The sequence below is a fragment of the Acartia tonsa genome, chromosome 11 (genome assembly GCF_053477335.1).
Source record: "Acartia tonsa isolate MP-2025a chromosome 11, ASM5347733v1, whole genome shotgun sequence".
NCBI classification, from domain to species: Eukaryota; Metazoa; Arthropoda; class Copepoda; order Calanoida; family Acartiidae; genus Acartia; species Acartia tonsa.
In genome coordinates this window covers 46,893,516-46,919,801 of record NC_137270.1, presented here as the reverse complement: position 1 = coordinate 46,919,801, position 26,286 = coordinate 46,893,516, and the positions used below count along the sequence as shown (strand labels likewise).

The following is a 26,286-nucleotide window of genomic DNA, read 5'->3' as shown; positions in this document are numbered from 1 at the left end:
AAATTTTTTTCTTGGCCGCTAGGTGGTGTAAGTTATGTTTTTTTTCTGATTTCTTTTGGGAGGATGGTGGTAAACCCCCCACCCCGGGCCCCCCCCCCCCCAAAAAAAACGGTTATTAACCTTCCTAGGTGTGTTGGAATGATTTTCTTGTATTCCCTGGCAAGTTTGAACCCATTAATTCCCTTTTCCTTACACCAGAGAATGAGTGTGTTACGCGGCATTCCTAACTATCTCCGCGCTTCGCTTGTAAACAAACAAAGGCGCGCACATTTTTTCCTTGTTGATTCCCATGTGAAGAGCTACGTGAATAAAAATAATGTATTGGATGGATATACATGCGCTCTAATCCGTGGAAGATCTCAAATAAGCCTTCCTGCTTAGTTTGACATCATAATGTGGTAAGAATTTATTTTAATTCTTAATAATAAGTGTAGTATGGTATATTTTTACGAAGAAATTTAAAACATTAATTTTTCAACAAATAGACCATTTAACTGCTAACTTTTGACATACGAATATTTTCCTTAATTTTATTGATCATTTGAATCTAAAATTATCAATTTCTGATGCTATTTAATATGTTTCGTGCCAATTTAAAGTTTTTTAGAAATTTTATATTTTTAATTAAATTGAAATCACGCAACCTCGATATACAAAAATAATAAACCATTAATACTATGTAATTAATTTTTATATTTTTGTTTTAGATTCACCGTTTTCATGGTAATAAATACACATTTGTAAACATTCACATGTTGGTCATTCGGAGGGCTTGGAGATTAAGATTTCGTGTACGGCAAGGCATGCGTACCGAAACAATGAAAACGAGACAGAACAGATGCGGCTAAGAAAATATCTGTGAAGTTTTGTGAATGTGTTGGTTGTGATACCTTACCACACACTATTATAATCGTAATCAGTACAGTTAATTATTGTGACAATCATGGGTCCTAAAAAGAATAAAGGCGCTCAACTGGGACTACGGCTGCGCCCAGCCGTCGAGGCCCTAACCAGTGAACTAGATAAAGTGATGAAGTTGGTCAGTGAATCTTCAGAGCTTGATGTTAGACATTTCACTAAGGAGTCAATCCTTGTCCATGACAAGTTCGAGACATTCGATAGCATTATGGTCGGTTTTAGCAAGCTTGGTGTGAGAATCCAAGAGCTTGAGGAGTTTAGTGACATTTATTCTAATATAATTACTGTGCAAAAAGATTATAACGCTCTGAAAGATGCTCTAGATGCTATGGAGGAGCTTAGTGACATTCAAAGTGTTGTTGATTTAGTTGGTGATAATTTGCCTGACCATAAGGCTGAACTATATGATCGTTGCTTAAAGATTGTGAAGGTTATTAAAGGGTCATACTTTCCCTTACCAGAACCAATTATAAACACTTTGTCTGCTTTGATGAAACGGCTGGCCGAGGTTAAGCTTGAACCTGTGAAGCCGCCTACAACGACGGCGGGTGCTTCGACAGCATCGCCATTTGTGTCGCCGTTTGGCACACCACAGTTCGGCACCGGTTCTATGTTCACGCCAGGATATATGAATCGTGTCGACGAACGTCTTCTTCCAAGCTTTGACGGCTCAGAGTCAGCCTACGTAAGTTTCAAGGACAATTTTAAAAAGCTTACCGTAGGACAGGACCCGTCATATTTACAGTTATTGTTGAGCAGTGAAAAGGTCTGCAAAAATAAAGAGTTAAGACTTCAGTTAATTCAGATTCAATCACATGAATCTCAATGGGCTTACCTCGACGCACGTTTTAAGTCCAAAACACGTCAGATGCTCTGCCTTTTCAACCAATGGGAGAAGAAGCCTAAACCGTCGGACTCCAACCAGATTGTGACAGTCTTAGCAGAGTTTGGTGGTGCAGTTAGCCAGCTCGAGCAGCTGACTAAAGATGATGATGATGAGGAAGTCACCACAAGCCAGTGGTTGACCATTATTCTTTTGGAAATGTTATCCAAAAAGTTGCCACGTGATTTCCAGGACAAGCTCAACCTGGCGTTGGGCTCGATGGATACCCCAAATATTCCTAAGCTGTTGAAGATTATAGAGGAACAGCGTGGCGCCATTTTGATGAGGTGTTCAATCGATGTAGACACCCCCTCCAAGAAGAAAGGTAATCCTGCGGCCGCAGCTACAGCCGTTGGTAAACCTGGGTCTCCAGCTAAGACCAAGAAGAAACAGCCTTGCCCGTCGGAAGGTTGTAACTCTGATCACCTGTTGTTTAAGTGCTCCAAGTTTAGGGATATGTCTGTTCCTGAACGCAAAGTCTTCATCAAGAAGATAGGCGCCTGTTTGCTCTGCTTACAAAAAGGGCATCGGGTGGCCGATTGTCCCAGAGCCGATAAGCTTGGCAGCTGTACCATTGACAGTTGCAACCAGCCTCATAATTCATTATTACATGAATCAGTTGCTAGTGGACAAGTTGCGGCAGTGTATGAATCACAATTGTTTAGCAAGAACAATTTTATGCTGATGTTGCAGCAGGTCCCGGCGTTGGCGGCTGACAAACGTCAAGTCACCGTCAATGCCATGTGGGACAGTGGAGCAAATTTGACGTTGATTTCTAGAAGTATTGCCAAGAAGTTAGAGTTGCCATCAACTGGTCGAACAGCTACTATTTCTCTGGCAGATGGAAAGAGCCAAGCATGTCCTACAGTCAAGATTTGTTTGGTTGACCACAACCGGAATTCACATATTCTGGAGGCGGCGGTAGTGCCCAGCATTGGTACTGAAGAAGGGTTGCGTTCTATTGATCCTACAGCCGCCGCCGACATTTTCAACATGAAGCCTGATAATTTTTCTATGGTCGACGGCAAGATTGATGTTTTAATCGGCCATTTAACACCAGCTATGTTCCCGTGTGCAGATAAAATGGTTGGTGATTCTAGACTGTACAGAAGCTTATTTGGTACAGGCTATTTAGTTGTGTCTGCAGATGGCAGGACTGTTGCTAATCCTGTCGCCTGTAAAGCTGTGAAGTTGGAGGTCAGCAAGATGGAGTTCCTGAGTACTGAGAGTTTGGGAATACAGCCGCCATCAATGTGCAGCGGTTGTAAGAACTGCCGTCATTGCGCCGCCATAGCCGCCGGGCAGTCCGCCTTGGATGTGCGTAAGCGGCAGCTGATTGAAGAAGGTCTGACATTAGATCTTGAGAACCATATTTGGACGGCCTCATATCCCTACAAGCAGCCGCCAAGTGTGTTATTTGACAATTCAGAGCAGGCCTATAAGATCTGCTTACGTGACCGGCAGAGAATGATTAAAAAAGGTGAGTACAGCACCTTCTGCCAAGTGTTTCAAGAAGCTGTGTCTCGTGGAGTGTATCAGAAAGCTTCGCCAGAAGACCTAGCTTATACTAAGCCCGTGTATTATTCGAGCCTAGTCTGCGCATATAAAGAGTCTATTTCCACGCCCTTGAGGATATGCGCCAATTCTAGCCTCTGCTGCAAGGGGCTAAGCCTCAATAGTATTATGATGGACGGCCCAGTTCCATTATATACTCTGATGCACAATCTTATCCGGTTCAGAAGTTATAAGTGTGCATTCGTGGCTGATATTCAGAAGTTCTATAATTCATTATTAGCTACCTATGAAGATTCTCAGCTGAAACGTGTTTTTTTCGCTGATACAGTTGATGGAGAGCCAGAGGTCTACCTTACCAAAACCATCAATTTTGGTGAGGCCTTGGCTGGAGATATGGCCGTGACCGCCCTCAGACTCACTGGTCGTATTTTTGGTGGACATTCCCAGCAGGATGTTCAAGATGTTTATGGATCTGAGAAGATTAGAGGTTGTGACGTTGTAGCCCAGCAGGATGTGTGGAGAGATGTTCAGCAACCACTCAGTTCTGAATTTATTTTGTATCAAGATCCTCCATCGGTCAAATTGGAGACTTGTACTTACGTGGATGACTGTTTGAGCGGTCATAACAGCAAACCTGAAGCTGTCCAGCTGGTCCAAGAGCTGGAGGATATGATTGCACCTGGCAATTTCAAGTTTAAATCTGTTGTTTATTCTGGAGATGATGTTGACAGTGTAAAAGTTCTGGGCCTTGTATGGGACCCTAAACAGGATAAGTTGTTCCTACCTGTCAGAGCCAACCACGGCGAGAAGATTAAGGGTAGAAAGTTACTGGAGGATCTGGATCTGGAGGACCTCTGGAGAAGTCTACCTGAGTTGATAACTAAACGTGAAGTTTGGAGAATTGTGCAACAACTTTATGACCCAATGGGTCTAGCAGCGCCATTGCTGCTTAAATCCAAGCTTTGTCTACGCTCAGTTTGCATACATGGATGCAACTGGGATGATGTTATACCTGGAGAGTTGAGGTCGGAGCTCGTGTCCAGCCTCCAGGACCGTTCGGCACTTGGAAATGTGTCGTTCAGACGTTCGATGGTTCCTGATAAGCCGTTGGGGCTTCCAATGCTTGTTGGTTTCTGCGATGCATCTAACCAGGCCTATGCAGCCATCACCTACCTGAGATGGCCAGTTCCTGGAGGATATGATGAAGTTTTGTGTTGCGCCAAGTCACGTGTCGCACCAGTGAAGATTGAGTCTATACCAAGGTTAGAAATGCTTAGTTGTCTAATTTTGGCAAGGCTTGTGGATACTGTTGCCAGAGCCCTACCTTTCAACATTTCTGGCAAAGTGTTTTTTAGTGATAGCAGCTGCGCCCTAGCTCAGCTATCCAGTGACAGTGTTATGTTAAATGTTTTTAACAGTCATCGTGTTTCCGAGATACAACAGTTGACGAGCCCTGAAGATTGGAGATGGGTTCCAACCCAGCACAACATTGCCGATCTGGCAACGCGTGGTTTGTGTACGATTGAGGATGTACAACCTGGATCTACATACCAAGAAGGTCCAAGCTGGTTGCGCCTGGAACAGGACCAGTGGCCCGTTAAGACGGCGGGTGAGGTAAATGCATCCATTCCCGAGAGCGAGCTAAATCCCAAGATGGCGAAGCTCAAGGTAATGTTCACACAGGTAGTGGATAATGATTTTTGGAGGTCTCTGGCAAGAAGGACCTACAGGCAGGCAAGGAGGACTGTGGCCGCAGTTCTTAAGGCTGCCAACTGCTTTAAAACGCTGCTTATCAAGAAACGTGGCGTTGCAGCAAATGAGGATGGTGTTAGCAACAATGATAGTTCTAAGTATTATGAGAACTATACTTTCACAAATACATACATGGATTCTGTTTGTGACCTGTTTTTGACTTCCTTCAACCAAGAGGAGGAGATGACCATGGACGCCGAAGGGAAATTTGACTCCCTTCAACCGTATCATCACAAGGTCCAGGTTTGTTGGCCCATTGTGGGTCATGATGGATGTTATCCTCTTAGGACATTTACAATATTGAAAATGTCCGGGAGAGGAGATGAGGCTCTTGAGGCCGCTGCTGGAGGCCCCAGGAAGATTATGAAGGACAGCCCAGGTGTTGTCTTGCTCAGCCGCCACAACAGGCTGGCGCGGCTCATCCTTCAACAGTCCCACGATGAATTGGGGCATGGAGGCCATCGTAAGACGTTGGCGCAAAGCCGCAGATATGCATGGATCACACATGGCCGCATGGAGGCTATGAAAGTGGTCAAGAGTTGTGCTGCATGTTCCATTGAATATGCCAAGCGTTCGAGTCCCGCAATTGCTAATATTCTGCCAGATCGTGTCGAGCCCTCTGTGCCCTTCAAGGAGGTGCATATGGACCTTGCGGGGCCGATCGAAGTTACGAAGCCTGGCGTTGGTACCAGGAGATCCAAGACCAAGTACAAAGTTTGGTTGTTGATTGTGGCCTGTAGATTTACACAGGCTGTGTTTGTTGATGTGTTGACTGATTATTCAACTGAAGCCGTGCTGGTCGGCTTGAGAAAACTTCAGGCGTTTTACAATATGCCTAGAAGGGTTACCACAGACAGAGGCACCAATATGGCCGGTGCCAAGCGAATTATGGATGAACTTTTGAAGGATACCCGAATGCATTTTGAATGGCATCTGGTGCCCACCGCAGCACACTCGTTCGTGGGTACTGTGGAGAGGCAGGTTGGGCTGGTCAAGCGTGTGTTGAACAAGAAGTTGGCTGGTGCTACTGTAACCTTCAATGATTTATTGGTATTGTGTGCTGAGACTGCAAAAGTCTTGAATTCTAAGCCATTGACCTATGCCACCCAAGGAGATGACGTCAATTGCTGGAGAATAATTTCACCTGCTGATCTGTTAGGCGGCAGGACCAACGATGCAATCTGCACCTTTGAGACAGGTTGTAAAGAGCCCATCACCAGGAGGCTGGAGAACTTGGAGGAGTTGACCCGTCAGTTCCATCAGGTGTACAAGGAGCAGCTCATGCCTGAGCTACTCAAGTCCGTCAAGTGGCGCAGCAACAAGGTGCTGCTCGAGCCGGGAGACGTGGTGCTGATCGACGATAGCACAAATTTGATGAAGAAGTTCAGATTGGGGCGTGTGGAAGAAGTGCGCCCAGGTGGGAGGACCGTGGTTTGCAAGTTCAAACTATCAGATGACGCAGCCGCCACGAGTAACGAGACTTCTGCAAGACGTCTGCTCAAGATCAATCTACCCAAAGTTTAGTATAAGTATCGTTCTTGTTTAACTTTGAATTTTATTTTTACGGTAGATTTATCAGATATTTTTTTCGAAAGACAAAAAACGCAAATTTTGACGCAATTTCGTTTAAACTTTCAAATCGACGCAAGATTTTTTCATTTGAAATGCAAACTTAAGTTATTTATACGTTTACACAAGTTTTTTTTCAATGATTTAAGTCTTTCCGGGACCAGGGATTTTTTTTCGCGGAAATTTTCCTAGGTACCTACGCAAATACGAACATTTTTATCCTTGTTTAATTGAAATTCGATATGATAAAAAGTAACACAATGAGATTTTTTACATCATACAAATATTTCTTTAAGATTTATTATAATCACATAGATAATTTAATATTACATATATATTAAAATTATTTCTATTCACCTTTTAACCGATGTACCTAAAGAAAAATGCAGATTTTTTTCGTCTTGAATTAAGTAGATTCTTTGAGTTCGAAGATTTAAGCTTAATAAGACCGCTCTATAGTGTATCTTAGCTCTGTTACCTCGGCCAGACATACTACAGAACGGCAAAACTAAAGCATAAGATAATTTTATTTTGATTGCTTTGATTGATGATTCTAAAGTTTCTTGAATTATTCATGATTCTTTTAATTTTTGATTTAATTTAAACATCACTAATTATGTTTATTTTCAGTTGATGGAGCCCTGCGCCAGAAATCCTGTCGGAAATTATGCAGTATCAAAAAATTGTGATGGAAAGACATAACGTCCGTCAGGATAGCTGGAACACGGCATTATTAATATTTTAAAGATTGGTTAGTTTGTATCTTGAGGGGTTCATTCTAACTGAGGCCCCAAATTGCCTTAATTTGACTGTATGAATATGTACAAGTTGCTTTCTTCTTAAAACAGAGAGAAATTGCAAACTCAGCATTTAGAGAAGTTCTTTTCTATAATTGAGCTTTTGTTTTATTTTGGTAATTTAATTGGCATATTTCAATTGCAATTTTATTTTACGCAATTTTGATTCACGAAGATTTAAAATTATGAAATTTTAATTTTCCGATGTTGATGATTTTTTTACAGTCATATTTTATTTAGATTTAAGTATCTATTTTGTTAAACATGTTAGATTTAAGGATTTACCTATCTTATCTAAGAATGTCTAGATGTAAGCCCGAGTATTTTTCCGCTGGAGAAAATGCTTAATTTTGAGAAGTTTTTTATGAATATTCTATTTTTCTTTTCTAGCAAAAAGATTCAGTAGAAAAAATGTCATTATTTAATCTTTCTTTCTTTTGATTAAAAGTTTGAGTTGATTATTTAATTATTGATGCGATTTTTAATATAAAAATCATTTGCCTATTATTATGTAGGTACCTAATCAAAGTTTAGGTACTATTGATTATTAATTCATGTATTCGCAATTACATGGTCTGTAATTCTAACTTTAATTGAGATTATGAGGCCATGATTAATGAGATGTGTGAGTGGTAAATGTGCATTTCTTGAATGTTGAATGCTTTTCCCATTCCTTATTCCTATCCTTATGTGGTAGTGGAGTCGGTTTGAGTTATTGTGGTGTTCGTAAGTTACCATAATTAATTTTGGGCCTGATGGCCATGCCATTTTAAACTCTTGTAATTTATGCGTTATGAGATTGTGATTTTGTGGACACTGTCTGCACGCATGATGTTAAGATGAGTTATTGTGTTCGATTCCCAGTGACTAGACGGGTGTGTGTTGGAATGATTTTCTTGTATTCCCTGGCAAGTTTGAACCCATTAATTCCCTTTTCCTTACACCAGAGAATGAGTGTGTTACGCGGCATTCCTAACTATCTCCGCGCTTCGCTTGTAAACAAACAAAGGCGCGCACATTTTTTCCTTGTTGATTCCCATGTGAAGAGCTACGTGAATAAAAATAATGTATTGGATGGATATACATGCGCTCTAATCCGTGGAAGATCTCAAATAAGCCTTCCTGCTTAGTTTGACATCATAATGTGGTAAGAATTTATTTTAATTCTTAATAATAAGTGTAGTATGGTATATTTTTACGAAGAAATTTAAAACATTAATTTTTCAACAAATAGACCATTTAACTGCTAACTTTTGACATACGAATATTTTCCTTAATTTTATTGATCATTTGAATCTAAAATTATCAATTTCTGATGCTATTTAATATGTTTCGTGCCAATTTAAAGTTTTTTAGAAATTTTATATTTTTAATTAAATTGAAATCACGCAACCTCGATATACAAAAATAATAAACCATTAATACTATGTAATTAATTTTTATATTTTTGTTTTAGATTCACCGTTTTCATGGTAATAAATACACATTTGTAAACATTCACATGTTGGTCATTCGGAGGGCTTGGAGATTAAGATTTCGTGTACGGCAAGGCATGCGTACCGAAACACTAGGACTTATGAGATTCTACACTGCATTTCAGCAGTTAGCAAGATCCTTTGGTACAGATAGACAGACAACATGTTACTTTATTAAAAGGATGCAAAAATATATGGATAGAACAAAAAATATAATAAGATACCTGCATTAATTGAGCCCAACCAGCATAGTAGTAGAGATGGCGGATAACTATGGGAATATCAGCATCACGTGTCTCTCTGAATAAAACTATAGTAGTACAGATGATGGATTTTTAAGAAAATATGTATACACCAGACAACTACCTTTTAAGTTTTTTTTCTCTGAATACAGAAGTTAAAACTAAATTGACGAAATATTTTCCCTTGTCAATTAATATTCTATATCCATTCAAGTAGGCTTTCATGTAGAAAAGTAAAATTATACAATATCATTAATGCATGATAACATCCATATAAGCTAACTGCGAAGTTCAACACACAAGACTGTCAGACAAAAGAACATCAACAAATATTGAGTTTTTATACTTAACAAGTTGAATTATAATTGATTTTATTTTCCAGTGTGTATTACAATAAAATTTAATGCTACTGGAATAAATCATTTATGTGCCATAATTAGAAGAAATTTCAATGGACAATAAAATAAAAATAAAATAAAATAAAAGATTGATGCCTTTTCCATTGGGCCACGTCATCAACTCTTATTAATATTATAATTTTTTATTTTTTTTATGTTAAATAACTCTTAATAGTATAATATATAACTAACTACTATATATTTTGTCTATTCATATAACTTATAAGTGGTTTCCAGTTTGATCATTAAACCATTTTCCAATATTATTGATAAAAAGTTCTTTTAAAATTAGTGTTAAATAAACATACCCATAATTCAGCTTAATGATGTTTATTTTAAAATTGTGTTTGATAGATTTTTTAACCATGATGTTCAAGAATTATTTTCATTGATTTTATAATTTTATTCTTCTTGATTATTGTTATTTTGTTTTATTTTTTTTATGTTTAGCTTTCATCATATTTTGCTGAAATACAAATTACATTCAAATAACAAATTCTACAGTTTTTTTCTATAATCTATATAAAATATAATTTTGTATCTAAAGGGAGTTTTTAAAAACCAATCGCTTCACTTTTTTCAATATAAACCCTACAGTTTTGGTCCAAAAACTTATAAAAATAATCCAATTCATGTTTAAGCAATAATAATAAGAAAACCATATTGAACTTTGAATCTACTCACCTCTCCTGGGTACTACAGCTCGAGACCTAGCCATTGTGGAAAATTTTGCTCTACCAGGAGATCATAAAAGAACAAACCATCTTAAGTACTTGCAATCCTATAGATAGATCCAATACTGTTTAGAGTTTTGATAGATCATGGAAAGACATTTCTATAGACACCTTAACCAGGTTTCTAACTCAATCCTAGCCAATTTGGTTTTAAAAAGACCCATAAAACACTGAGACATGACAGCTCTATCCAGTTCTTGTTCATGTGTGGCAGGTCTTGCATGCCCTATCAAAAACTCAACACATCATCTACAAGATTTCAAGTGATAAAAGTTTTTTTAAAAATACAAACCTATCCTAATTTGGAATAAAATATGCACTTTCCGGATAGAGAAAATTCTCCACAATGCCTACCTGTTGAACTGTAGTGCTCAGAAGAGGTGAGTAGATTCAAAGTTCAATATTGTTTTCTTATGCTATTGGTATTTATGTAAACACCCTTTATTATTATAATTTTTTCTATAATCAATAATAAATATCTTTTTATAAATTATATACAAACCTATAGAATATTCCAATTTAACACTTTTTTACATAGTTATAACTTTTCATTGAAACTTTAAACTTGCCACTACATTTTATATTTAAATATTAAATGCTCTGAAATGACAGACTTTAAGTTTACAAGAACATTATTTCAGCTGATATTCATTGGAATATTTCTGTATCAGATGAACTCCTCTTTACGAAAATATTTTGACACACCTATTGTTCAAGAAACATCTACTATTCCCATTGATGACATAGATCAAATGCCTGTTGTGTATATCTGTCAAGATGCTCAGTTTGATTATGCAGAAGCTGAGTCTAATGGTTATACAGCGTTTTGGAAATTTCTTATTGGAAAACTAAAGGATTCAAACAACTTCACATGGACAGGAAAGCATAGAAATCAATCATTTGCCAAACTTCAACAGATTTTATTCAATGTTACTTATAATTCAACATATGTTTTCTCATCTGAAACTAGAAATACTGATTTTTATTATGTGCAATCTTATAAGGATAGTATCTTTATTTCTCCATATGGTTATTGCATGAAGTTGAAAAAGCCAACAAAACATATACAAGTGACGTCAACAGTAAATACAGATGTCATACTTACAGATCCTGCTTTGGAAAACAAGGTAAGGATAACTGGAATTAAGTATGGAACATTTGGATTTGGTCTTACTCCTGATGGCCTTTTTGAGACTAGGCACTATGAAGTTGAACTCAGTATACACGACTTGAGTGTCCATGATGGAAAAACCTGTATTGACTACAGAAAAACAGGCTCCAGTTATGGAGAGTGTACAGAAACCGTATTGAAAAACACTATCTTAGAATGGTATGGATGCCTACCACCTTGGGTACAGAATGATTCAATCAAAACATGTGATACAAACATGTCAAAGCTAGTGACTGATGAACAAATCATTTATGATGTGACAAATGAAATGCTTAAGCTAGTAACTGGGTTTGAATTGGATAGGTTCAAACAATGCCTGCAACCCTGTATGACAATGCAACTGAATTACAATCTCAGGAGACATAATAAGAAACGTCAATATCAATCAAAAATAAGATTTATGTTTGCTGAAAAAGTTACAGTGTTTAAAGATGTACTTGCTTATGATGGATTCAACCTTTTAGTTGATGTAGGGAGTGCTCTGGGGTTGTGGCTGGGGTTATCTGCTCTCAGCATCTCTGACAAAATTTTGGAATTTTACAATCTGAGTAGAAGCAAGTGCTACCATTAAATAAATGGACTACCTGTCATATCAACTGGAATGAAACAAAATGTAAAGTAACATAAACTAAACTAAGATGATTTGTGAGTTTAACCCTAAAGTGCCAGAATATGAACTTAGAAATGTGCTCTCCAAATCTTAAATGAATGAAAAACATTTTTAAATTTAAACACTATTATAGTAGTTAAGCTCTCTATTTATATAATAACTTAAAAAGAGAAATGGAATCGACTCAGTGTAAAAGGCTGCATCCAGAGGGCTACCCAAAGGTTATTTTAGATTTACAGGTTAAATCTACATTCAAATTTGTATTTCCTCCCATTCATTTTTTATTGTTATTTTTTTCTCACACAAAATATTGTAGATGAATGTTTATAAAAACTCAGACAATTGTAAAATTAGTAAATCTCTATTTGTTAATGTTAAACTTCTCATTTAAAAAGTTGTTTATATATTTTCATTGTAGAATTAAAATAGTTTCTTATGTGTTTTAAGTATGTATGATGAATATTGAAGATAAATGTTTCTTATAACTCAATGAATTGTGAATTTTTAAATTTCTATTTGTTATACTAATAATTTAGGACCCGGGGTAAATTTGGTATTATAATTTTGTCTGTAAGATTTATTTGATAAAAATGTTTATCATAAATTTTTTTTTGTAATTGTATATAAATGTTAGTAGTAACTCAGATATTTGTAAAAAAATTTAATTTTTTATGTATATGTTTTGTTTTTATTTTTGAATGATTGTAAAAAAATATAACTGTATTTTTTGCACATTTTTGTATACATAAATGTTTTTTATATAAATTTTGTTCTTGCTGGTGCACATTCTTACAGAAAGTAAAGTCTGTTAGTTTTTTATATGTTCGATCATGTATTTGGCCAAAATGCTTTCAAAACAGACCATTTTCGACCTAATACACTGAAACAGTTCCTTTATTAGCCCAATTAGTCAGTTTTGTAATTTATTTCTATTTCATGGAAAACTAATGAAAATACATTTTCAAAGTTTTAAGTTATTCTCGATTGGGGCAAATCTATTTAATTCTTATTTATTCTATATATAAACGTATTATTTCAATTTTAAAAAAATGTGAACTTCATTGCCAAAGCAATGTTAACTCTCAAGACACTAGTTTGCACAGTGTCAGGGGGTGGTATTTCTTGAGGGGGTTTAAAAGGAATAATTTTTTATTTTTAGGAAATTGTTGACATTACTAACCCCACCCACAACCCCACCCCCACAGGGAAAATTGGCAAACAAACAAAGTTATACAGAGTAACTAGAAACAAACCTGATAGATTTGCCATTGTCTAAAGCCTCAACAACAGCTATCAGCCTTGAATGTTTCTGAACATGACGTGCTATGCTGTACAGATGCTTCGCTCTCTCATGACCACTAAAACATGAAAAACAAGGATGAAATATCCATAATAGCAAAGCTATATAAGAAGAACTTAAAAAGAAGAATATTGATTTAGAAGTCTTAACAAGATTGTAAATAAATTAGTTTCAATATTTAGTAAATACAGGCCATTACATTTGTAGGATTAGATCATAGAGATGCTTTGCACAAAAATATTGTACTAGGAATCATTGTTCCAAAAATCAGATGAATAAGATAATTATATCCTAAAGGTTACAAAAAGTATATTGTTTTAAATGGACGTAAAAGATTTATAGATAAATCTCTAACATCAAAGCACTCCAGCCTTTATGTGCCTGTCTAGCTGCAAAAAGAGACATACAGAGAAACATCTTGTTACTTTATTATAAGGATTTCTATACCTCAAAGAGCTCCAGCCTTTATGTGCCTGTTTAGCCGCACAAACAGCCGTTTCAACGTCCTCGGCTGTTCCCTATAAAATAAATATTAACAAGGATGATAACATCTATTAAATATTTATAGAATTTATATAGATAAATATAGCTTCTCCCCATGTCCATCCTAATTTAATTAGGCCCTTTTCAGTGTTATGCCTCCAGGTCGTTTTTGGTCGTCTGTGTCTACGTTTACCAGTTGGATTTCATCTCAGACATTTTTGGAATCCTTCTGTTCAATTCTGAGCACATGTCTCAGCCACCTTAGTCTTTAATATCTCACGTCTGCTTTAATACTATTTCACTTGGTCATAGAATACAGTTCAATGTTTGATATTTGTTTGATAATAAAATGAAATTCTAAAATGTACTCAACTGTTATAGGAATGACATCGTGCCAAGTTTGATACTAATATGCTTAAATTAAAGTTATCAAAACTTTAAAATTTCAATAAATATTTAACAGTTACAATATCATATCAGTTCAATGCCACCTGCTTTAATAAAACAAGAATGATAACACCCTTTAGTTTCAAAGCACAAATAGACCCTGAAGGGACAAACGGACAAAGCAAATTATAGAGTTGTTGTTAAGTGGTCATAAAAAAAGGGAGAGATAATATAATAGGAGACCACGAAACCTCAACATATTTATAATAATAAATTTTGTAGCATGACCGACAGACTGACGGTCCAAGTATACGTATAATAAATCAGGGATCTAAAGGGATAAGACAAGAGCTGATACATTGATGTACATCCCCAACTTAACTAAATGAACCAACCAATTAAAATTCAATTAAAGTACCCAAAGTTGTTAAGACAACGAAATTAAAAAAAAAAACGTTAAGGACTAGTGTAATAAACCGTCCAATGTCACCTCCCTCCCTAATAGTAAATGCTCTTTAGTAAGAAGAGTCTTCACAAAAAAATCTGCAGTCTATCTTTAATACTCACGGAGACAATTGTATTTTACGAAAAGTGACTGACGGACAGATGGTCAAAGTGAATTATAAAGTAGCTTCGCTACTAAAATATACCTGAGTAGTCTTTGCTAAGGATTCACCGTTTCCAGGGCTCTGAAAATAAAAAAAATTATATAAAATGAACAGGATATCTGTGATTCTGTCTGTTCTGGTTGTATCCAGAGAGAGGGAGTGGTAAATGGGCTTTTTAATTACACTAATCCCCAAAGTTTTATAACAACGATTATCTATACGTTGGCACCACAACTTTGAAGATTTTCATTGAATTTTAGTGGTTTTTTTTATCAAATTGAGTGTTTAAACGTTTCATTATTAATCTACAGAAGGGAAAATTTTGTGTTTCATCATTGGGAATGTACATCAATTTATTGACCATGTCTTATCTTTTTAGATCCCTGGTTTGTACTGAACCGAAGGATATGGCAAACCGCTGAACCGGCCAATAATGCTCTCATTTACAATTTCACTTCAGGTCCTGACAAGGTTTATAACTTTTTTGTGACCATACTCTTCAATGATAAATCGCCACTGCAAAAAAATGATCCCTCTGGAAATAATCTTTAAAACTAACATTGAAAAGAGGGGTTGAATTTCCCCTCTTCCTAGTTCAAGTGTCCCTAGGGGCGTAGCCACTTGTAAGCTAACAAGGTACCTTGGTTTCATAGAACTTTCTCCCCTCAGGGTGAACCCATTCATTGTTGATAAACAGACCAAACTTCCTAAAAACAGGTTCCGAATAAATACGGTGATTTTATCATAAAAATATATATAAGTTGTAAAGGGGGGGGGGGGGGTGAAAGTTCCCCCCTCCCCAATAACCAATTTTTTTATAGAATAATAATGGAAGGTTTTAAACTGATCCTGAAATGGATGTAGAATATAATGGATATTATGACAGGGGAAAATTGAAGTCAATTTTGGTTGTTAACATACTATTCGTAGAAAAGTGTCTATAATACGATACGATACATGATTTTTCAGTAAGGCTGAGAACCAGTTCTAATCCAACGGATATTAATCGTTTTCGAAGCCATACTGAAGAAACCGTACCTGTCATGATCATCCAGCCAGTTTTGTGCAACCTAAAATAACAAGAACAATTAGTTTATTAAGAAGCGAAACAATCCTAAAATAAAAGTTACAGGATATGTGTGTATGTCTGTATAATTGTACCGAAGGATCTCTCAAACCATTCAACCGTTATAGTTCTCCTTTAAAGGGTAGCTTCTCATATGTCCTGGGAAGGTTTGAAACGATTTTGGGGGAGGGTTACCACCCCCCCCCCCCCAAGAGAAATATCCCCTTAGAAAAATATCATCAACCCCCTCCGCCCAAAAATACAGTTACACACGGACAGACGGACCCTATTTAGAAAAACTTGCAGATAAAGGTTAATTAAATCAAAGGACCTTAAAAGGATTCTCCACAGAAAAATCAACTTTGGATTTTTGAAAATCTAACCTGAAACTATTATTCTCTGTTCAATTTTAGGCATTTTTTGTTTTTGTGGCATCGCGATCGAAGCCCTTTGAAAATTTTGTCCGCCGCCTATTTGTACTGCCGCTATAACAATATATACTACACTTTCCTCCACTCAATATATGTTCGCCGCTAAAGAACATTTGCTCCATTGCAACCGGCCGCTCTACGATTTATCCTCTTCCTTGACTGGACAATCCTGCCGCCTCCATTTTGTGTTCGCCTCCGCCAAATATAACTATCTTTTGCCGCAGTTGCCGCATTCATCGCCCTTCTCCGCCGCTACTCCGCTATACATTGCGTACGTAGCTATACACAACACCCCCAGCCTCCATTTAATTTCTGAACAAGGGAGAGGAGAGCATGTATTAAAAAGCGACGTACAGCGGAGTAGCGGCGGAGAAGGGCGATGAATGCGGCAACGGCGGCAAAAATAGAAGCTAAAAATCACTAAAGCAGCACAAATTAAATGGCGGGAGGATACACTTAAAGGAGGTAAAAAATTTCAAAGGGCTTCGATCGCGATGCCACAAAAACAAAAAATGCCTAAAATTGAACAGAGAATAATAATTTCAGGTTAGATTTTCAAAAATCTAAAGTTGAATTTTCTGTGGAGAGTCCTTTTAAGTGTTGGGCCGTATACCGGATATCCGGCTAATTTCTACTACCGGATATCCGGCCCAACCCTAAGGAACTTACCTTATCAGACTCGGGTGCAGGACCATACTCCATTGTTGTAAATATTTCAGAAACACTGTGGAGTTTTATTTTTTAAAATACACAATGTAAAAGAAGGATGCAGGGAGGGAGGGGACTTTGGGCTTTTTCTTTTACTAACAGTCCCCAAAGTTTTATACTAACGTTTTCTTATTCGATGGCTTAACAACTTATTTAAGTTGAGTGTCTAAAAGTTTCAATCAAAACCATTCCAAGAGAAATCGCCTGAATAAAACCTAAATTGAAAATGAGAAGGGTCGAGCAACCTCCCCCCCCCCCCCCCCATCACACCCAAAGTTCCCCAAGAGGCCTTTAGGGGGCGTAGCCTCTAGTTTCTATATATTTTAAAATGAATATTATGTTTTTTTAAAAACCTAGGGGTTGAGGACTTTTTCAAAACAGCTGCCATTTCATTTCAAGAAAATCTGAAATTGATATTATTTATTACAGTTAAATTTAGAGCTTAAATCAACAAGACGAATCTAGAATACAAAAATGATTTGTTATTACAGCTTGCTTTCATATATGTGTTATACCTCATTTATACAGGAATCTTCACACAAGGTATAAAACCCTAACAACAGCAAATAAAAAATGTACTATTTAGAAAGCTTTTGTTTTTATTTATTCAAAAGCATAACTCTCAGATTTTCTTATAGAAAACTCGAAGATTTTTCACACTTTATTTCAATTTTTAAATTAATTTATATTTTACAATAATAATAATATATGTATAACTTAGCTAAGTTTGGACTGAACTAGCTATCATGTTAGTTATCCAAAATAGTTCAGAAATATTGGGATATTTAAAATAATTGAAAAAAAATAATTTTAAAAATGTTTGATATTCAAAGCTATTATTTGTATGACTAGGGGCTGCCCCCCTAGCATCTAGGGACTCTATTTTCAAAGGGGTAAGAAAGGAGGAAGAAAAATAGACTAAAACCACCCCAAAGCTTTAATCTAAAAAATAGCCTACCCAGTAACATGTTTTTGAAAAATGTCACAACTTTTTCCGATGTTAACGTTTGTGACATGTCACAATGTCACACACCTAAACTTGTGACCGGTCACACACTTTATATAGTGAGTTTGTCATCAAAAATGTGACATGTCACAAGATTTTTGAGTGAAATGTCACAAAGTATTGTGTGACTTGTCACAAAGAATGTGTGTGACTTGTCACATAGAATGTATGAATGTCTCAGAATATGTGACTTGTCACAAAGAATGTTTGTGACTTGTCACATTGAATGTATGAATGTCTCCGAATATGTGACTTGTCACAAAGTATTGTGTGACTTGTCACAAAGAATGTTTGTGACTTGTCACATTGAATGAATGAATGTCTCTGAATATGTGACTTGTCACAAAGTATTGTGTGACTTGTCACCAAGTATGTGTGTGACTTGTCACAATTTTTATTAACATGAATTATAAGTGACACATCACAAGTGACATGTCACAATGGTACTACAGAAATAAAAAGGTAATAAAAAAATAGATTTATTTATAAATATTAACTTCTTAATAATCACACCATTTGACAAAACTTAATAATCACAGCATTTGATAATAGTTATTTCTCGCATCATATTATAAACAGCTTTCGGCGCATATAGAATATACAATTATAAGATTAAAACCAGTTTTTTTAGCCCCCAGGTACCAAAGGCACGGGCTAAAAAAACTGTTTTAATCTCATGATTGTACATTTTTATATTCCACCGGATTCAAATAAATACGAGAAAACATATTTAAAGTTTGATACTATAGAAAGAAGTTTTCCCGTCTAATGCTTGCCGACCAAACAAACTATTTTGATACTTATTTTAAGTGAATTTATGTTAAGTTAATTAAGGATTAAAGACTCCCCCCCCCCCTCAATACTTTTGTTGTTTTAATTTGTGGTTGGTTTGTCGCCAAGCATTATAGTGAAAAAACCACTGCAATTTATTTATGTTAATAAGTTCAACTCTTGCAAAACAAAAAGTTCTAATGCTAAAAATTACTCTCCCAAAAAAAGGAATGCAGGATATATGTTAATTAACGATGGAGGTCAGTTACAATAAGGCTTCGAAATCAACGGCATACTTTCTTCTACAGTATCCCTGAAAAAAAAACTTTATTATTAAGATTACTCTTAACATTCAAGTATTATTATGACCATAATACACGAATTTATTTTTATTCTTATGATTATTAAACATGATATTAGTCAATTTTAAAGCAAAATTACTCTATAATTTGAATGCCAGTATGTCGTAAACCTTGTACATATTTTTTTAAAACATCTTAGCTGCTATTAAAGATACAGATATAGAATTACCTGTTCTTTTGCATTGAAAAAAGTCCTTGGTGATTCAGTTTTCTTTGAAATTGTGTGGAATATCGGATCTTATTCTTTTATACAGGTTTCAAATCCCTATTATTTTTTTATGAATTCATAAAATCAGTGTTCTGGAGCCAGAGCCGAGAGCCGGGACCCGGGAGCAACAACATTTTTGGTGGAGCCGGAGCCGGATCCGGAGCCGTATTTTTCGTTAAAAACGGCTCCGGCTCCGGACTAGCTAAAAATGATTTTTTAAAGTAATATTATAATTTGGCAACGGTCTATTTTCATATAATAAACTGAAAAACTATTGTTACTTAACAAATAGACACACATCCTTCTACTTTTATATAGCTTTAATCAAATAAAAGCAAAATATTTTATATTATTTATTTTATTTTATCAAATTCAATAATGAAAAAAATTGATATATTAATTTTAAGGTAGGAGCCGGAGCCGGAGCTGGAGCTGGAGCCGCATCAAAATTATACGGCTCCTGCACCCTGCATAAAATAAACATTCATAGGTTATTTCCTCAACATTACATATTATCATGTATCTAACATAGCAAACATAGGAAACTTTTTTTAGTTAAGTTAGAATAAGTCAAGACTCAAACAAGGGGGGGGGAGTAAAGACTTCAATAGGATGTGTCTTCTATCATAGGTTTTTTTTTTATATTTGCCTTTCTATATTTTAATTGCTTTTGAGACTTTAAAAACAATAATTTGATATGAATTCTTTCCTTAGCATACAAAGCAGCCTGTGCGCTGATAAATGACTGTTACCATCCAGCTTCAGATGCTGGAAGTTTGCCCCCAGCAGTTACAACATCCTTAATGAAAATATATTATTAACTTTACTATTAAAACGAAACTACTGTATAAAAAGGATCTGTCTGTTCGTCTCGTAGAAGTATTATGAAGAAGAAATCCACTTGTAGATTATCTAAATTATCTATTATCAATTTTATCTAATTGTATAAACATCAGTATTAAAAAGAAATTTATTTTCAAGAAAAGAGCAAACAGTTTCAGAAGGACGGAAGTACGGACGGACCTGCCCTAATACTAGAAAAGCTTTGTTTTTAAAAATTATTGATTATCAAGGATCCTAAATTAGATCTATATAGGCTATACTCCATTCTCAATTGTGTGACACACAGACAGACATCCTGGAACTTTTACACAAGGACTTTTTTCTGGGGTGTAATGATTGTTCATGTGGGAATGTGAATCTTACCTTAAGGAGCGAACGGACAGGCAAGACAATGGTGAAACTAAGCACCAAATCTGTTTAACTAAAATCAACAGAGAAATGAGGTTTACATAATATCTGGCATCTTAAGTTACAAGTCAACAAAAACGATAAATTTATAGGTATACATTAAGAGATATAAGTTTTCCGGAATTTTAATGTAGGGAGTAGATTTGAAATCTGCATCAAATTTTAAGGATTTTTTTTATAAAATTCGTTTTTTGTAAAATTCTTTATCTAAAAGCGGAAATACATTTTAAGTTAATTAATTTTGACCAATAGGATAGGTGGATTTTAAACTACCTGCGCTCTAATTGGTTGAATGATGTACGACATCCAATCAGAGCGCAGATTTTTAAAATCCACCAATCACGGATGCCAAAATTAATTAACTTAATTTGTATTTCCGCTTTTAGATAAAGAATTATACAAAAAACGAATTTTATAAAAAATCCTTAAAATTTGATGCAGATTTCAAATCTACTCCCTACATTACAATTCCGGAAAACTTATATCTCTTAGTATACATCTCCTGATAAATAAAATTAAAGAACATTTCGACACTATTAGTGTATCTACATTTTATAGCCAACGAATATCAGAAACTAGAAAGCGTTCGTAAAACTTTGGTAGTTAGTGCAATGTACAGTCAAATGTCCCCTCCCTCCCTGATTACGACTATTTTCAGGAGACTAGGCAAAACATGCTTTTTAAAGTTTCTAGGATGTTTTTCTAAATTATTTTTATAGGAACGTCTACCTATTAGTTATTAGAGATACATTTAATACATGTATAATTTAGGTTTTAAATAGATTGTCAAATCAATTAAGCATAAACCTTATTCCTTGAGCTAGCACTAAAGTCCACAGCAGTTAATTTCGATTTCACTTTTGCTCTCGTTGCCCACCGGCCACCTTAACATAAAACAAGAATTTGACTTTGGTATGTGCGTATCTTTAGGTTTTAAGTTACTCTATCGTACTGCGAATAAAACAACTGTTAGTTCAATAGCAAAAAAATTTCAGGGATTTTAGGGGATAAGACTTTGGAAAAAAATAATTTACGACTTTTGTTAGTGGGTGGACTGTCTACTATTAACAGGGATAAGACAATGGAGATAAATTGTTATACATCCTCAATAATCATGAACAAAATATAATTATTTGTTAAAAACTTCAAAATACTACCTACTAGTTTTAAACCAACCAATAAAATTCAATATTAGTACCAACCCAAAGTATTTGATTTAACGAACATGATTATAAAACTTTGGGTACAAATAGTATGTATCCCTCTCCTCTGTGAGGTATTTGATTAAAGAATACATATGATAGAACAATGTTACTTTAATCTTTTTAATTCAAAATGTCATGATAAGCGATTTATTGACAAAATTAAAAAAAAAATAACATGCCATAAAATACAAATTTTTGGTAATACGCGTTTTTTTACCTTGATAAATATTTAAATTTAAAGCTTCAACTCTGCAGAGGTCACTGCTGTCAACAAACTGAAACGCTTTAGTAAAACTGGCGTACAAGCCAGATTTAAATATTAGCTTCAAACTCTGATATAACTCCCTGCATTCTTGATTCTGAAATTTAGAAAAATATTTAAACTTTAAAAGAAAAGCAGCGAGTTTTGCTTTACTTTATTGAAAAATAAATATATTATGAAAATTAATTATGTAAAAACGTTAATAAACTAAAAATTACCATAAACTTATAACTTATGTTTAGAATAACGTAATTTTACACAATTTAATTTTGCAATTTCAGTCACCAGTGTTGTTTTGTAAGTTGTAACAGTTGAATGTAATTTTTAAATTTGTTAAGGTTGCCATCTTTTGTTTTGACTGAGCGCCAATAGGTTCAAATTTACTTATTTTTGTAATTTTCTTAACTAAATTGTAATTTAAAATTTTGTAATAAAATATTTTTGAATATAAGCTAGAAACCCTAGAATCTTATTTTTATTCAATCTTTATTCTTATATTATGGCCCCATTAAAAAATATTTGACAACACTACCTGGCGCATGCGCCAGAAAATAATTTTTTTCTTCAAATTTTAAGATTTTTTGGGCAATTTTTTTGCTCTCTTCACAATCGAATATAGTCCTCCTCGGTGTTAGAGGAGTATATATAATATAAATTGCAAAAAATATATTTATTTGGGATTTTGATATATAATGCAGGTTAATTTTTTTGGTGACCTGTCACAATTTCCCTTATTTTTTTTAAAACTAGTGACATGTCACAAATAATTTTTTGTGAAATGTCACAAAAATTCTAAAATTGTAAAAACTAGTGACATGTCACAAATAAATTTTTAAATTGTAAAAACTAGTGACATGTCACAAATAATATTTTTAAATTGTAAAAACTAGTGACATGTCACAAATAATATTTTTGGAGGGCATCATTTCTTTGTGAATTGGTATGGATAATTTTTTGTGAAATGTCCCAAAAATTCTAAAATTATTAAAATTAGTGACATGTCACAAATAAATTTTTAATTTGTAAAAACTAGTGACATGTCACAAATAATATTTTTGGAGGGAATCATTTCTTTGTAAATTGGTATGGATAATTTTTTGTGAAATGTCACAAAAATTCTAATGACATGTCACAAAACATTTTTTTGGAGTGAATCAGTTTTTTGTGAAATGTCCCAAAAAATTCTAATATTGTACAAACTAGTGACATGTCACAAAAAATATTTTTGGAGTGAATTATTTTTTTGTGAAATGTCACAAAAAAATTCTAAAACTGTAAAAACTAGTGACATGTCACAAATAATATTTTTGGAGGAATTCATTTCTTTGTGAAATGTCACAAAAAATCTTAAAATTGTAAAAACTAGTGACATGTCACAAATAATATTGTCACAATTATTGTGACATGTGACCAACATTTTACTGGGTAAAACCATCCTTGGACCAATGCGAAGCTGCTTTAAAATGAATAATCTGTTTGGTAGTCATTGAAAAAAAGGCCCTAATACTTCATATAACAGCATACATGCACAGTATAATATGTTCTTTACTTTATTACTAGCGGCTTCACCTCTAGCATCTAAAGGCCCTCTAGGCAATTGAGTAATTAGTAAAATAGAATAAAACCATCCCATTACCTAAATTTGATTTCAACAATTACATAAAACAAAATCAAAACCTATATGAAACTTCCCTACAATGAAAACTTAATTAATTCAGTTATTAGCTAGATCTCAAAGGAAAAACAAACAAAAATCCTTTTTTAAATTAAATACTAGCGGCTACTCCCCTAGAGGCCTTTTGGGTGCAGTTAAGTGATGTTAACCTCCCCACATAAAGTTATAAACCTTCTCTGGACCTATAGGAAGCTTAACTGTAAAAGACAACCAAATCGTCCCATAGCGGTTAGCGAGATCCTTTAGTACAAACACAAAGACAGACAAACATCCTGTTTTTATTTCATTTATCTTTCCTTTTATTCATGAAAATAACATGCCGCTCGATAAATTTGAAACTTGAAAATCAAGTTTTGTAAAGCCAATAATATGTGTTTGTGTGTGTGTGTGTATGTGTATGTATGTGTGTTTATGTGTGTTTGTGTGACTGTGGGTGGGGGTGTTTGTCTTCAAATACGCATAGAGTTACTGAAACCCCCTTTTGTGTTATGATAATGTCCCGTCCTATTGACCCATCTGTAGTTAATGTCTACGGTAGATTTTTAATAGCAAAATGTGAATAATCAAAGGGAGGGGTTATATAAATATATATTTGATTTTTTAGTGTGGATATAACTAACTATTTAATAAGAATGGCAGCCAGACTGTTCATAAACATAAGCGAAATAAATATAAAATAATATTTGGGGGGGAAATGGAGAGGTTATTAATTTTACGATGTGTTGCCCCCCCCCCCCTACGACAGCTGAAGAAAATCACGTATAGGTTTCGTGATTTTTTCCCCCAATTAATTTCATCGTTTAAATAAGCTGTACATTATGCAGTCTGTCTATATATTTATCTCTATTGTTATTATGCCTTTAGTAACAAAAATATGTATTGTTTAGAGTTTTATTCAATTTCTCATTTAAAAATTCTAAATATGGCCTAAACTAAGTTCAATTTGTGAGGATGGGCTGTTAAACTTATATTGCCTTGAACTTAAGATTATATAAATAAGGATGACAACATCCATAAAAGCGAAGCTCTGAAACGATAGGACAAATGAACATCAACACTTGTAGAGTGTCAGAGCAGAAAAATCAGAACATAAAAGTATAAATGTCGAATCAAAATTGTAAGTGAATTTGTTGAAAAACTGCTTAGAAACAGGATAATGTTTAAGGACATTCTTACGTTTTTATGAGTATAGAGATGCTCTGCTTATAACATTGTACTTTGTTGTCCTAGGAATAAGGTTTATATTGAAAAAAGTATAGCGATTGGTTTTTTTACACCGTTTTTTTTCGCATATAGCGTGCATTTTGTAACACAGACATTAAAGTACATGAAACGCTTTATTATCCTACTTTGCTTTGGAAAAAGACCTATTTTTTATTCATATTTTTAAAAGCAAAGCTTTTCTATAATTAGGGTAGGTCCGTACGTCCGTACGAGATAGATAGCTTTTATTCGTTAATTTAGGCATGTTAGAATTGTCCTATCGATTTCAAACTTTGCATGATGATTCCTGTAGTAGTTAGAAATCGTAGCAACTCTATAACCATTACCAGAATGTCCGTACGTCCATTTTAAACATGTTGGTTTGTCTACTTTTTTGACAACAAATATTTATTTGATCTAATTATCCTTTTGATCTGATTTTTTGTATATTGATTCCTGGGACAACAAATAACAATATTTTAAGCGAAGCAACTTTATAATCAAGTCCTAAAAATGTAGGTATATCCATAATCATTATCCTGTACCAAGCAGTTTTTCAACAAATTTACTTACAATTTTGCTTCGACTCTTGTACATTTATATTATTCAAGTGTTAATGTCCGTATTCCTACCGTTTCAGTGCTTCGCTTTTATGGATGTTGTCATCCTTGTTATATTATGGTCTCCCATATGACTTACAATATAAGCTTAAAGCATGAGAACAGATATTTCAGTATGGCTTCTAAACCGTTTGATTTAATATCCGCTGGATTAGAACCAGTTCTCAGCCATACTAAAAATTCATGTATTGCACATAATTTTTCACAAATACTAAAATAAACATCATAAAAATAAGAACATTTTTGTTTACCCGGTGCTTCGGACCCACGGCCCGGGGATAACAAAACTGGTTAAAATCTAATCATTTTGATATTTGCAAAAAGCTGCCTGCAATACGATGCAATAAATTAATATTTACTGTTGTCCTATTTCTATACAGGTTAGGTTAGGTTAAGATATGAATATACAAATAAGACCCCCGCTGGGGCTAGGCATTTAAAAAATTATTAAAATATTAAAATATGGTTTAAAATAGGTTAGGTTAGGTTAAGTGTCCACTCCTGCGTTTGTCCACTCCGACGTTTGGGACTCCTGCGTTTGTCCCTCATACGGGCGTGGCTGCAGTCCATGACTTTCTAACGTCCAGTCCAACAACCCAGGATAACTAAGGGGAACCAAATCTCTCCTTTTCTGTCCCAACAACCTGGGTATTAGGCTACGTAATACCAACCAGAA

The 26,286-nt window shown here is 34.8% G+C and overlaps 1 protein-coding gene and 2 long non-coding RNA genes across 4 annotated transcripts in view; all 3 read right to left on the bottom strand.

The window, feature by feature from the left end:
- The window catches only part of LOC145332786 (aldehyde dehydrogenase family 16 member A1-like), a 43,516-nt gene extending 26,055 nt beyond the window's left edge, over positions 1 to 17,461 (bottom strand). For both annotated transcript variants that reach the window (XM_080177842.1, XM_080177843.1), the window contains exons 1-8: positions 17,401 to 17,461; positions 17,009 to 17,063; positions 15,881 to 15,912; positions 15,483 to 15,549; positions 14,885 to 14,923; positions 13,812 to 13,882; positions 13,318 to 13,422; positions 9,134 to 9,209 (exon numbers count right to left, since the gene is read on the bottom strand). In XM_080177842.1, coding sequence (XP_080033968.1) covers positions 9,134 to 9,209; positions 13,318 to 13,422; positions 13,812 to 13,882; positions 14,885 to 14,923; positions 15,483 to 15,549; positions 15,881 to 15,912; positions 17,009 to 17,063; positions 17,401 to 17,435 — 480 coding nt within the window. In that variant the 5' untranslated portion in view covers positions 17,436 to 17,461. The remainder of the gene's footprint in view (positions 1 to 9,133; positions 9,210 to 13,317; positions 13,423 to 13,811; positions 13,883 to 14,884; positions 14,924 to 15,482; positions 15,550 to 15,880; positions 15,913 to 17,008; positions 17,064 to 17,400) is intronic.
- A 1,058-nt stretch (positions 17,462 to 18,519) lies between these two features.
- Positions 18,520 to 19,453, bottom strand: LOC145332745 (uncharacterized). Its single transcript, XR_013884290.1, has 2 exons — positions 19,356 to 19,453; positions 18,520 to 19,137 (listed from the first exon to the last, which is right to left on the bottom strand). It is a non-coding gene; the product is annotated as an uncharacterized LOC145332745 (long non-coding RNA).
- A 652-nt stretch (positions 19,454 to 20,105) lies between these two features.
- Positions 20,106 to 22,353, bottom strand: LOC145332746 (uncharacterized). The gene is made up of 4 exons (XR_013884291.1): positions 22,068 to 22,353; positions 21,453 to 21,529; positions 20,601 to 20,658; positions 20,106 to 20,193 (listed from the first exon to the last, which is right to left on the bottom strand). It is a non-coding gene; the product is annotated as an uncharacterized LOC145332746 (long non-coding RNA).
- Between the last annotated feature and the right edge of the window lie 3,933 nt (positions 22,354 to 26,286).